The 12,259-nt window shown below is 43.8% G+C and overlaps 1 protein-coding gene across 5 annotated transcripts in view; it reads left to right on the top strand.

The window, feature by feature from the left end:
- Positions 1–12,259, top strand: part of ERBB4 (erb-b2 receptor tyrosine kinase 4) — a 972,415-nt gene that overhangs the window by 758,368 nt on the left and 201,788 nt on the right. For all 5 annotated transcript variants that reach the window (XM_073306719.1, XM_073306718.1, XM_073306716.1 and 2 more), the window contains exons 13-15: positions 1,303–1,435; positions 3,668–3,761; positions 5,329–5,483. In XM_073306719.1, the coding sequence (XP_073162820.1) occupies positions 1,303–1,435; positions 3,668–3,761; positions 5,329–5,483 (382 nt within the window). The remainder of the gene's footprint in view (positions 1–1,302; positions 1,436–3,667; positions 3,762–5,328; positions 5,484–12,259) is intronic.

Genomic DNA, 12,259 nt, shown 5'->3' with positions numbered 1-12,259 from the left:
GTCAGGGATCAGGGGCTGGTCTAATCAGTATAAACTGAGCCAGCCCGGAATGGCTGAGAGCCTGCGTTCTCTCCACAGTACTGATTTGCTGCTTGCTCCAACACCTCTCCCTTCCTTTGTCTTTCTGTCTGATTCATCCTCTCCTAACATAACTCCAAAGAAAGGGTTTAAATAACAAAAGAAAAAGAAAAGGAGGACTTGTGGCACCTTAGAGACTAACCAATTTATTTGAGCATAAGCTTTAGTGAGCTACAGCTCAAATAAATTGGTTAGTCTCTAAGGTGCCACAAGTCCTCCTTTTCTTTTTGCGAATACAGACTAACACGGCTGTTACTCTGAAACCTGTCAAAAAGAAAAAGAGCAAAGGCTCCACACTAATATGCTCCTTGCTGTCTTCACATTGGTCAGTCTGCCTATATGTTAATCCCCTATCCCTATCCTTTGTCTTCTCTGCTTAGACTGTAAGCTCTTTGGGGCTGGGGCTGTCTCTGATTTTACAGCTGTATAGTGCTTAGTGCAATGGAGCCCTGTTTTCAGTTGGTCCCTGGGAGCTACCATAATAAACATGGTAAACAATAAAAAATTGATAAAACTGCTTGCATTGCTCTAAGCTCGGTCAGGTCTAATTAAGTTATTTCATTGCTGTTTTCAGAACATACGTTCTGTGATGGATTTCTTGTGACACCCTGCAGGGATTTAATTTTGGATAAAGGCCCCTGAAAAATAAATCCCTCTTGACCCCCAATTCAAGCAAGCATTTCTCAGAAGTGTCCAGCATTGGCCTAACCCCACACTAATTGAAGTCAATCCTACTTGATTTAAAATTGAGTTAGGCAAACATTGAATGCTTCTGCAAAACCCAGCCTCAAGGCTTTATAGGAGAGGGCATATCACCCCTTCCCTCCTATGCATGTAACCCCCCCCCCAAATTGACAGGGCCAGTCAATGTAACTGTTCTGCTAAATCTTCCCCTGCTGGCAAATGCCCAGGAGATCCACCATGACGGTTCATCGGCAAGAAATGGGAAAGGGGAAACTATGCAAACATTTACAGTGGGTGTCTAGGAAGTTAATGCCTGATCACTCCAGTCTTTCTGCATCCCATGCATGGGCTGTGCTGTGGAGACCACTGAATCCCTCCCTGCTCTGAGGCAGGGAGCGGAAGAGGCCATTCTGTGGGTAGTAGCTTCTTTGTGTCTGGATGATGGGAGAAAGACTTCCCTTCTGGTGTGTTAGAAAGTAATACTCTCAATCTAATAGCTAACGACACTAAAAATATCTTCATTCCTCTCTCTGTTTTCAGCTGCAGAGGGAATGGTGTGTAACAACTTGTGCTCAAGTGACGGCTGTTGGGGCCCAGGGCCAGACCAGTGTCTGTCCTGCAAACGCTTCAGCAGAGGAAGGACCTGTATAGAATCTTGTAACCTTTATGATGGGTAAGACATCACCCTTGCTTGTTTGTTCCCCAAAGGGTATTGATTATGTTGACAGTTCAGGAATCACAGGGACAGATTCTGATGTCCTGACATTGAGTAACACCTTATTCCACCAATAGTTCCATTGATTTCAACAGAAATACTCCGTGGAGTAAGGTGCTGTTTACTCGGTGTGAGTACTCAAAATCTGGCCTTGAGATGGAGGAACAAGTGGATGGGTTCATATGGTACTCCAGCTATGACAGTACTTCTAGATACATTTTTATTTTCACTCCAAACATTCTCAATTCCTTTCTCTTTATGTTTCCCTCTGGAACAACAATAGTTATGTTACAAGTGATAAAACTGAGTATATACATTCATGGAGCCATAGTCTGTTCATGCTTCACAGTTGTCCTTCCTTAGTAATGATGTTCTTCTTTCTTATCCCCAAGCCAAGGACTTTGGCAGAGCTAACTGCAGGCGTTTTTAGAGTTAAGCTTTGGTAATGCAGGATTCTCATATGCCCTTGCTATTGTTTCTTGCTAAATTTTGGAGTTTGATTTCTTTGCCCTTCTCCCTCCTGCCATAACTCCCACAGTACATGGCATTTCTAGATGTTTGTATAGACCTTCACTGGGAGGATGGGGTCTTACAGATCACGGAGACATAGCTGCGTGAAACTGTCTTTTGACAGCACCTTTAAGCGTTATTTTTCTATGTTACTTATGAAATACGTACAGAAAGAAAAGAAAAAGGTTGGAGGGTGGAATCTCATTTCCCAGATGATGACATAACATGTTGCCCAACATTTCTTTATAATAAGGATCAACAAATCCTCATTGATTTTAATATTTTTTGCACCCCAAGAGGTGTTAATTAAAAATAAAAGCACTATATGGCTTCTTTCTGTTCTTTTTTGTTCCTTGGATACCAGCTTATGTGATTATCATAAAGAGACAATGGAATGAACTTCCTGTAAACACACTAAACTATTGCAAAATCCTTTCTTTCTTTCTCAAAGCAAGGAAATGACATAGAAAAAAACTGTCAAAATTACACTATAGCTAAAATTTTACATGCATTCAAGTCAGGGAAGATGAAGTTGTGAGGCCAGATTGTGCTGCTACTTAGGCCAGGGTAAAGCCGACTGCAATTTACACTGCAGCCACAATCCAGACATGTTTGTTTATACATTAGTAAGCACCGTGTCCTGTTCACATGACCTGAGTAGGAGCTATCCTTTAAGCCAGGGTATTCATGTTCATGTTGATAAGGAAATGGTGTTTGCCCCTTGCACAACGGGCAAGGATACAGTTGCCCAAAACTTCCAGGACCTCTGCAACTTTTGGGGGCCTTCAGTGGAGACCTGAACTGTCTGGGTGCAGGTCCTATGCATTTGCAGTGGCTCCAGGGCCCTCAATCTCCCCTGTAGGCAGCTTCAGTGGAGCTAGGCTGCTAAGGTTGTACCCTTCCACATGGGCAGTGAGTCAGCATGAAGTGTCTCTGCTTCAAAGTTAAAGCAGCCTCTGATTTCATGCTACATTCTCTTCAATGAAAGATTCCCATGGATTCCTTTTTATACTTACTTAACTGGGTTGCCATAATAAACCCTAATGGCACCAAGAGAGCACTTACAACCCGTCGGATTTAGGTTGATAAAGTAACGATGAGGGCCACATCCTCAGCCGTGAGAACTTGAAGTGGCGCTGCTGAAGTCCACAAGCTTCACCACTTCATTGTTTGTAGCTGTTTCATGCACACTGTATGTCTGCACCGAAATCAACAGTGTGATGGCAGCATGGGCAGACATAGCCGAACCGGCTTTTATCTACCTAGCGCAAATAACAGTCACTGGGAGAGCGCACAGGCTGGTCGTGCGAGTCCATTCGCAGGGTCCTGGGAGGGTTTGTTCAGCCTGTGTAGCTGCTGCAACTTCGCTGCTTGGGAGACTGGGGGAGGGCGGGGGGCACGCTGTGGAAATCAGCTGGCTGCAGTTCAGTTCCACACCCCCGCCCCGTGATTGTGATGGTGTTCTTATTTCTTAATATGCACACAACCTGCCAAAGGGGCTCAACAAATGATAATACAGGTGTTGGGTTTGGTCCTCATTGGGTGTAAATCAGCATAGTCCCACTGAAGTTGATGAAGCTATGTTGATTTACCCCAGCTGAAGATCTAGTCCATTAAATTCAGATCCGTTCCAGCTTGATTTTCATTAACCACTCACCTGTCTGACTAATGTTTCCGCAGGGAATTCCGAGAGTTTGCGAATGGTTCTGTGTGTGTGGAGTGTGATCCCCAGTGTGAGAAGATGGAAGATAACATGATCACATGCTATGGGCCGGTAAGCACAACATAAATACTTTAAAAGAAAAGGAGGACTTGTGGCACCTTAGAGACTAACCAATTTATTTGAGCATAAGCTTTCGTGAGCTACAGCTCACTTCATCCGATGAAGTGAGCTGTAGCTCACGAAAGCTTATGTAAATTGGTTAGTCTCTAAGGTGCCACAAGTCCTCCTTTTCTTTTTGCGAATACAGACTAATGCGGCTGCTACTCTGAAACCCATAAATACTTGGTAGCTGTAACCTGGTTAGTAAGGCTGCACTAGTGTAGGCATTTTTATAAACGTATGTTATTGTCCAATGGGACTTTTGCCGTCATCACTCACAACCATTTCAGATACATCAGCAGTAAATGGTGACAAGCAAAATAAATTTGACACACCCACAGAACCTTCTTTGATCACTGTTGAGGTGTTTTTCCCCCTCCTATGTTGAGTTGAATCCTGTTCTACTCCATGCCTGCAGTCTCCTAGAAAAATTCTGTCTTAAGCAATTGCATTCTGCCAATGCAGATTACCCGACTGGACAAAGAATTCCTCATGTCCATCCTTATAGCTGTATGAAATGTTGTTGGCAGCACTTTAACCGGTGATGAGCCTCACCGAAAAGGCTTTTTGGTAGTGGGGAAAGTGAAGTGATCCTTATATTTTTGCCCTTTGTGCACAGTCTGAATAAAAGGTAGGAACTGCATGGGCACTTGAATATATACAATCCCTCCCCCAATATCTGGGAAGAGCTTATATTTTGGGCTTTTTGTCGTTACAGATTGGCTGAGAGAACTTGGCTCATTATTTATTTTTGTGACTCACTGATTACAGAGTGTGCTATATAGATGATCACAATCTGTTTTATTATAATCTCTGCAGTTCACCCATTCGGGAAATTAATGTCCTAAGTTTTCTACCAGTGTAGTATATTTGGATTTATAGCAGGCCACTGGCAAGGCACTTGGGTTCTGCGTCATACAGAATTTCTTTGGTGACAGCTGGTAGCACTATACATAAGTTTGCCTAACTCACTGTAGGCCCGACTCCATTGGTTTTGGATGAAGCTTGTCATCAAGACCAGTAAACTTTATTTCTTTATACTTCAGGAGACTTGATTTACAGTTTGTAACTTTAGGTCTCCATGCGTAATAATGAAAATGAAATCCCCAGCTCCTGGAGGGAGACGTGACTGCATGCTATTGCTGGGACCAGAAATCACAGGCAAAATACAGTGTGGAGATAAGCCTGTGACACAAATGATCCCATCAAGGTGCCATCAGGACCACTTTGTAGCTTCGTTTAATATTGAGCAGTGGTATAGGAAAATTCCAGGTATAGGAACACTCCAGAATAGGAACACTCCAGAAGGAGCACTCTGATAGTATTCTCTATGTAATACATTTTCAGCATAGTGCCCCAGGATCTCATTGGAGTCACACGGCGAAATCCCTGTTTGCTACGAGGGAAATGTATCCCTCTATCTTTGAGCGTACAGCACCCAGCATATTGTCAGTAGCTCTTGCGTGGTAATAAATAGTAGAGTAAATCTAATACGCTGCGTTTCTCTCTTGCTCCCCAGGGACCAGACCACTGCACCAAGTGTTTCCATTTTAAGGATGGCCCCAACTGTGTGGAAAAGTGCCCTGATGGCTTACAGGGGGCAAACAGCTTCATTTTCAAATACGCTGATGAGGACCGTGAGTGTCACCCTTGTCATCCAAACTGCACACAAGGGTAAGCTGGAGTTCTGCAAATAGCAAGCGTTGCTATTTAACGTTTATGTTAGGTAATGGTTTTGTTTGGTTACTGCTTGGCCAGGAAAAGTATTTATCATTCCTGGAAGTCTATGCATACGCAGCTATGACATCACCTTTGGTTTTAGGATCCAGAATCCAGTCATTAAGGTTTTGCAGCTAATTAGTAGACTAATTAGCACTGCACTTCCAAACTTATCGGAATTGGTTCTTGCAGCAGTGCTCTTGACCTTCCCGATAACAAGCACTGGTATGGAAAGCGTTTCTAATATACGTACATGAAAGCTGGCATGTACACAGACACCATATTGAATATTTATTTGTGTAGAGGCTTTTCTCACGGTGACCATCATCACATCTCAGCATGAATGGATTCGTGCCAGTGAGTCACTACTAATTCACAGATTGGAACTGAGGCAAAGGAAGATTAAGTGACTTGTCTAGGACCACACAGCAAGGTTGTACCAGAGCTGGGAACTGAACTTGGATCTCCCGAGTCCCCACATCATCCTTCCTGCTGAGACACAAAACCAGTGGAGAGGGGAGGCAGCTGTGGCTTCCGCTTTCACCTTATAGAAAGTTGATGCTAGAGGGCATTTGTCTTACCTGTGCCATAGCCTGGCCTGATTCAAGTGCAAATGCTGACGTGGCCTTTTCACCAACACACCCTCTTGTGAGCTGAGCCAAGAGACCAGCAGTTGGAAGTGGCAGAGGCAAAATGGGGACAGTTCAAAGTATCTATTATTAAAAACAGTAGTAGGTAATCAAACATTTTATAGTCCCCTGCCTCATTGTGTCATTCCTGTGGTCAGCAACACTTCTCCCGCCTTCTCCTCACCCGAGATGGGCCCCAGGAGAGAAGAGTGGGAGGTATTTTTCTAATGGTGGTGGCTCTTGGTTATAACGAATCAGTTAAAAAAAGTTCTCACATTCAGAAGAGAGGCAGTGTCCAAAACTATCCATAGGATTCATCTACAACAGTCAGCAGTACTGTTGATTTCACAAACTGGATTACAGTCCTTTTAAATGCATTCTTTCCCCCGCTCTGTTGTCACCTTTGAGACCATCCCTTTCCATTGTCATTCAGCTGAATTACTTGTTCCTCCTCCCGTGTTTCTCTTGTCCCCATCAATTGCCCTATCTGTTGATGGCACCTGGTACCTGATGCAGTGCTCTAAATTTTCAAAAGCAACTAGTGATTTTTGGGTGCCCCAGTGTTTAGGTGCCCAACTAGAGGCACCTGAAAGGAACTCGATTGACAGAGGGCTCATTAATTTTGGAATCAGATCTCTTTAAGGTTTCTCAAGTTGATCCCCGCAAATCACTAGTTGCTTTTGAAAATGTAGGCCATTTTGTCTGGCAGGTAAGTGTCTGTATCTAGATGAGGCTTCTGGGTCATCTGAAAGACCATCTGACATCAGGTATTGCAGAAACAAAGCACCCGTGCCAGAGGACTTGACTTCAAACACTGCTCCTGGTGTGTATGGATCAAGAACCAAGTCATTTTCTAATGGCAGTCCTCTCAAAACGGGCCCCAGGTCAGCACTTTTTAAGAGATGTGAGTTTTTACCAGCCAGAGGCAAGGCTTCAGAAAGTGGCATGAGCATTAAGAAATCCTGTACCCAAGTAACTCTAGAGAAATAAGCAGTTATCATTTTGCACTTGAGTTAAAAATATTCTTATGAGGAGACAATAGGTTATGTCTGAGGCAGAGGAAGAGCAAGAACACTTCATGCAGTGAAGTAATCCTCCACAGGAGGATGTTATTGTTTTGCAGCTAAAATTAAACCAGTAAATTATTCAATATAATGTTGATGTCAACAGCTGTTGCCATTCAAAATGAGACCTTTTGCTGTTTTTGCAAATCTAATTACAATAGCGCCATTAGGGAAATGAAAGCGAGATCACAGAGACCCAGCCAGGATCTGTTGCAGATTCATCTTCCTCTCAGCCCTTTTAAATCAGAGTTATACAATTAAAAAAAATGTAGGAGAAGGGGATAGGAAGAAACACTAAAAAAAGAGAGAGAAACTTACCTCAGGAGCAGGGTTTCTGATGATGGTTTTAATGGACTATGGAAGTGTTATTCAGATCAACTACTTCTATGTCTAGATTCTCCATTTACAGTCTGCCCTGAGAAGAAACTGTAATGGAGCTGCATTGGCCTGAGAGCAGACTAGAAACTCACACTTCTGCCTCTGCTCCCCCCTTCTTCAGGGGCAGAAGAAGGTAAACTCAGCTCAGTCCCTTCTGTATTGAAATCTTTAAACCATGATTTGAGGACTTCAGTAGTTCAGACATAGGTGAGAGGTTTACTGCAGGAGTGTGGGGGGGTGAGATTCGGTGGCCTGCATTGTGCAGGAGGTCAGACTAGATGATCATAATGGTCCCTTCTGACCTTAATGTCTATGAGTCTATGAGTATACTCAACCAGCTAATCAGGCCCTGGAAATGGAGAGGCATAGCCAATGAACCTTCCAATCCCCCCACCTGTTGTTCAGAGCAAGGAGTATTGAGCCGATGGGCCCCTGTTTTCCCCATCATGGCTGGAACAGGAGAATATGGGGGTAGGGGAAAAGGGAAATTACCCCTGTGCAGCCTTTGGGTTCTTAAACAACTAGAAAGAAGCAAGTCATTGGGATTTTGCAGGGCCCTGAGCAGCTGGACTTTGAATTGATAATATTCACTGGCAGCTCCTGTCTGAATGGAGCCGCAGCTCCTCGTGCATTGGGTCTTTTGTTTTGTCGTTTGACACTTTAACCTTCGGCTTTCCCCTCATCCAGCAGCATCCATGCTGCCGGGACTCATTAGACGAATGAATATGTCACATTGCCAGGATATGCCAGTCTGCAGATGAATGGCAGACACCCATAGTGATGGTGCCAAAAAGTTTTCCTCTGTGCTCCCTGAGTAACATGCACACAGAGGTATGGTTGGCCTCTAGAGCAGGTAGATTAGCTTTGGCCAGTCGAATGCTAGTTCTAGTGAGATCCTCATCCCCGTCTTATAAAAGGGGGAACATTCCTTGAAACCACTGATCAGACACATCCGGATTTAAATTAAGAGTCTGGAAAATACCTATGCACGGCCCTTTTATTTAAAAAAAGTATAATAATCTGGTTAACCTCAAATGTTACTTTCTAGTACTTCTAAAAACATCCTTATATCATCTCAAATGTACTTGTATCGCTCTGCAGTTACGTTAAACTGTGATGGTCATAATGAGTGCCCCAGATGTCTGGTCTTTATACATCGTCCTTCTTCTTGCCAACATTGTCAGGCTCTCATTGAGTATGCCCCGGGAGAGAAAAGGAATCAATTTGTCTTCCCCACCCCCTTCTAATTTAGAATTCTCCAGCTTCACTGCCTTCCTGTAGAAATGAGTATTTAAATTTTCCTCCTTGAGCAGAACTCTTCAAGAAGAAGAAAAAGGGAACAGTGATGGCATGCCTCTCCAGATATTTGGCCCACAACTGAACTGGTTCAGCAAAGTCATAATCATACTCCATCTAGCGTGTCTGTTAGCGTCTGTGCTAGATCGATTGCGGGAGCAAAATTGACCCCAGCAGTGCAGCTAAAATATCTGTCAGCCAGTGTTCTGCTGCTTCCAAGCACCAATCATACGCAGTGCGAGCCCGTTCCTGCAGTGCTGCTCTTTTAGGATCAGGATATTTGCCAAACCGGACCGTTAGCTATCAAGTCTTGTACCCTGCTTCCAGCAGTGGTCAATCCCTAATGCTGCAGAGAAAGGCAAATATCCCACCCCTTCTCATAATGCACTTGGACGAAACTGCTCCTTGGTACCTGCAGGGGATCAGTTTGCACACTGGAGCAGGGGTTTATTACCCCATCTGAACAGGTATAATTGCAAATACTGTTAATGATCATAAAAGCATCCAGCCCTTTTAATTGTCTTATACTGAGCAAGAGAACTGCCTAGGAGTAGCTTACTGTATGCAACAGCAACCACATTTAGAAACTTCCAGCGTATTTGTCAACAAGTATCGAACGCCAATTTGGAGCAGGTCTGAGGCGCACAAGACAGCTATCTCCTTTAGTTCATGGAAGTTCGTGGCAGGTTCTCCCGCCCAGTGATCCAAACCAGAATGCTTCCACAGAAATAAAACATAATCATTTTTAAAAGTCTCCTCCTCAGGATAGGTTTCAGAGTGGTAGCCGTGTTAGTCTGTATCAGCAAAAACAACTAGGAGTCCTTGTGGCACCTTAGAGACCTTAGAGAAATCATGTACAGATGTCATTAGAATTGTGTGCCGTTTGACTGGAAAACTAAGGACGTTGCATGGATTCTGACTGGGAAGAGCCTTGCCTCCTCTACTCTAAGGAAAATTGTATCTCTGTGTCACCGAGGGAGCTAAGGAGAAAGGATCACTTCAAGAAAGGACAGCTGTTGTTTTTACTTTTACATGTTATTAACCTGCTCATTTCTTTTCAGAGGACAGTTATCTAAAATCCTGTACTGGCCACCAAATGTATCTATTTCTTTACCTATTGTGTATGGATTGTTATAAATCACTACACATCTAAACAGGTATATGTGCTGACTAACCAATTCATTTACAGGGAGATGTTGGAAATGAAATCACATCCAGATCCCCAGTATTCCCAGGAGAGGGAAAATCTGGGGCCGAAGCAGTACCATATGAAAAGTATTATTATTGCCATACGTGGTCTGTACGTCTTAAAACCAATCTGGAAACACTGCAACCAAGGCAGTTATTTCCAGAATAAAAGTGACTGGTGATTTCAGATGGAAAATGGGGATGGTTCTCTGGAAAATTACGAACTAAGCACCAGGTTCTGCCACCCTTGCTCATGTTCAGTACTACCTTACTCCTTGTGTGTTTATCTTGAAATTAGTGAGCCCAGCTGAGGTGTAAATATTACTCAGCATCAGTAAGAGTGGCGGAAGCTGCCCCTAGAGGGACTTCTCTTTGAGACTGAGAGAACAGTGGTTTAAAGATGTTATATGTTTAACTCAAAATCGATGGCATTGCTGTTTAGACCGCAGGAGAAGTCCAAACGGCCTTGAGAACAGTTTCCCCAGGGTTAAGTCTTATTCTTCAAAAGCTTGAGGGAATAAATGCAACAGAGAGGTAAAATGACTCCAAGACAACAGGCTCTTTTTTTACAGTAGGCCGCCAGTTATCTGAACTGATAATGGGCTTTCAGGCCTCTAATTTGAAGAAGGCCTTCTTTTTATTTATAGCAAGGGTCTGAGCTCAGCAGCTTTTGTCATGCTAGAGAATGGGTGCTCTGAACAACTTTTCTGCCTCCTTCATTACTGAGCTGTTTTTTTTTGGGAACTGCTGAGCATGCCATATGAGGAAGAAGAAATGTTACAGATGTGCCTGAGGCTGGACAGAATATAAACCCTTGAAGCCCCAGACAGCTGAAATTTCAAAAGTGCCTGTCAGAGTTCTCTGTACTTTACACTATGAATTGTATTTAAATCCAAGCCTGCCACGATGCACGCTGTCTAGCGACCCGGCCATTAAGTGTATCCACTTCATGTACAGAATTCTGCTTGAGTTCATTATTAAGGCAACCTTTGCAATCTGTTTTTGTTTGCCTGTCACAGCATTTATGCAAAAATAAAAATGTCAGTAAGCAAACAAGAACTGAGGTGCAGTGTTATACTGCTCCTCCCGAGATAAAATGGGCAGGGACACCAGACTTCAGTGAAATCAGTGAATTTATTTTTTAAAGGCAGATTGATATTTAAATATTTTATTTTAAAGGAAGTAAGAGTTCATAAGTGGCAAGTGATCGCGAGGCGGAGAGAAGACCCCATGGGAGCCTATTTAAACTCCCTCAAATCTGTCTCAGATCTCCTTCTGTCAGAACAGAAATGAAAGTATCTGGGTATCTGGCTGGTGAATCTTGCCCATATGCTCAGGGTTTAGCTGATCACCATGTTTGGGGTTGGGAAGGAATCTTCCTCCAGGGCAGATTGGAAGAGGCCCTGGAGGTTTTTCGCCTTCCTCTGTAGCATGGGGCACGGGTCACTTGCTGGAGGATTCTCTGCTCCTTGAAGTCTTTAAACCACGATTTGAGGACTTCAATAGCTCAGACATAGGTGAGAGGTTTTTTGCAGGAGTGGGTGGGTGAGATTCTGCGGACTGCGTTGTGCAGGAGGTCGGACTAGATGATCCTAATGGTCACTTCTGACCTTAGTATCTATGAATCTATGAAAGTCTGGGATTTTCAGAGAGTTGCTTCCCTTAAGCTCCTTGGAAAATCCCAGCTCCTTGGCCCTTATTTAAAGACCTAAATGCATGGTTTGCTATTCATGAATCCCAAGGACCTAGCAGCGTTGGTGGGTGTTCAGCACTTCTGAAACTCAGGCTTTTTGTTTGAGTTCCTAAATATTGAAGAAGGAGCTTAACTTTGTAGGCACCAATTTTCTGAAAATCCTGGCCACTATCTTCATGCCACAATTGACTTTCCATTTAAGTATCCTGCCATCCGCATCATAGACTGCTCCTGCCGAGGGGATAGGGAACTCCATAAGGTCCCCTGTCCCATAAGCAGCTCAATGGAGGCAGATCCCCACTGACTTCAGTGGGGCTCCGTGTGGGCACAGGAGTCTTGCCCACGAGGAGCGGTTTGCAGGATCGGGACTTAAATCCTCACTCAGCATCTGCTTCGCTCAAGGCTGTTCGGTCTTCCAAAAGCAGTCGATTGCCCAGGATTCACAGAGGCTCTGTGCCTGTTGCTGGTTCCCCGAAGGCCTTG

Source organism: Lepidochelys kempii, chromosome 11 (assembly GCF_965140265.1).
Source record: "Lepidochelys kempii isolate rLepKem1 chromosome 11, rLepKem1.hap2, whole genome shotgun sequence".
Classification (NCBI taxonomy): Eukaryota; Metazoa; Chordata; order Testudines; family Cheloniidae; genus Lepidochelys; species Lepidochelys kempii.
This window is presented reverse-complemented; position numbering and strand designations above follow the sequence as displayed.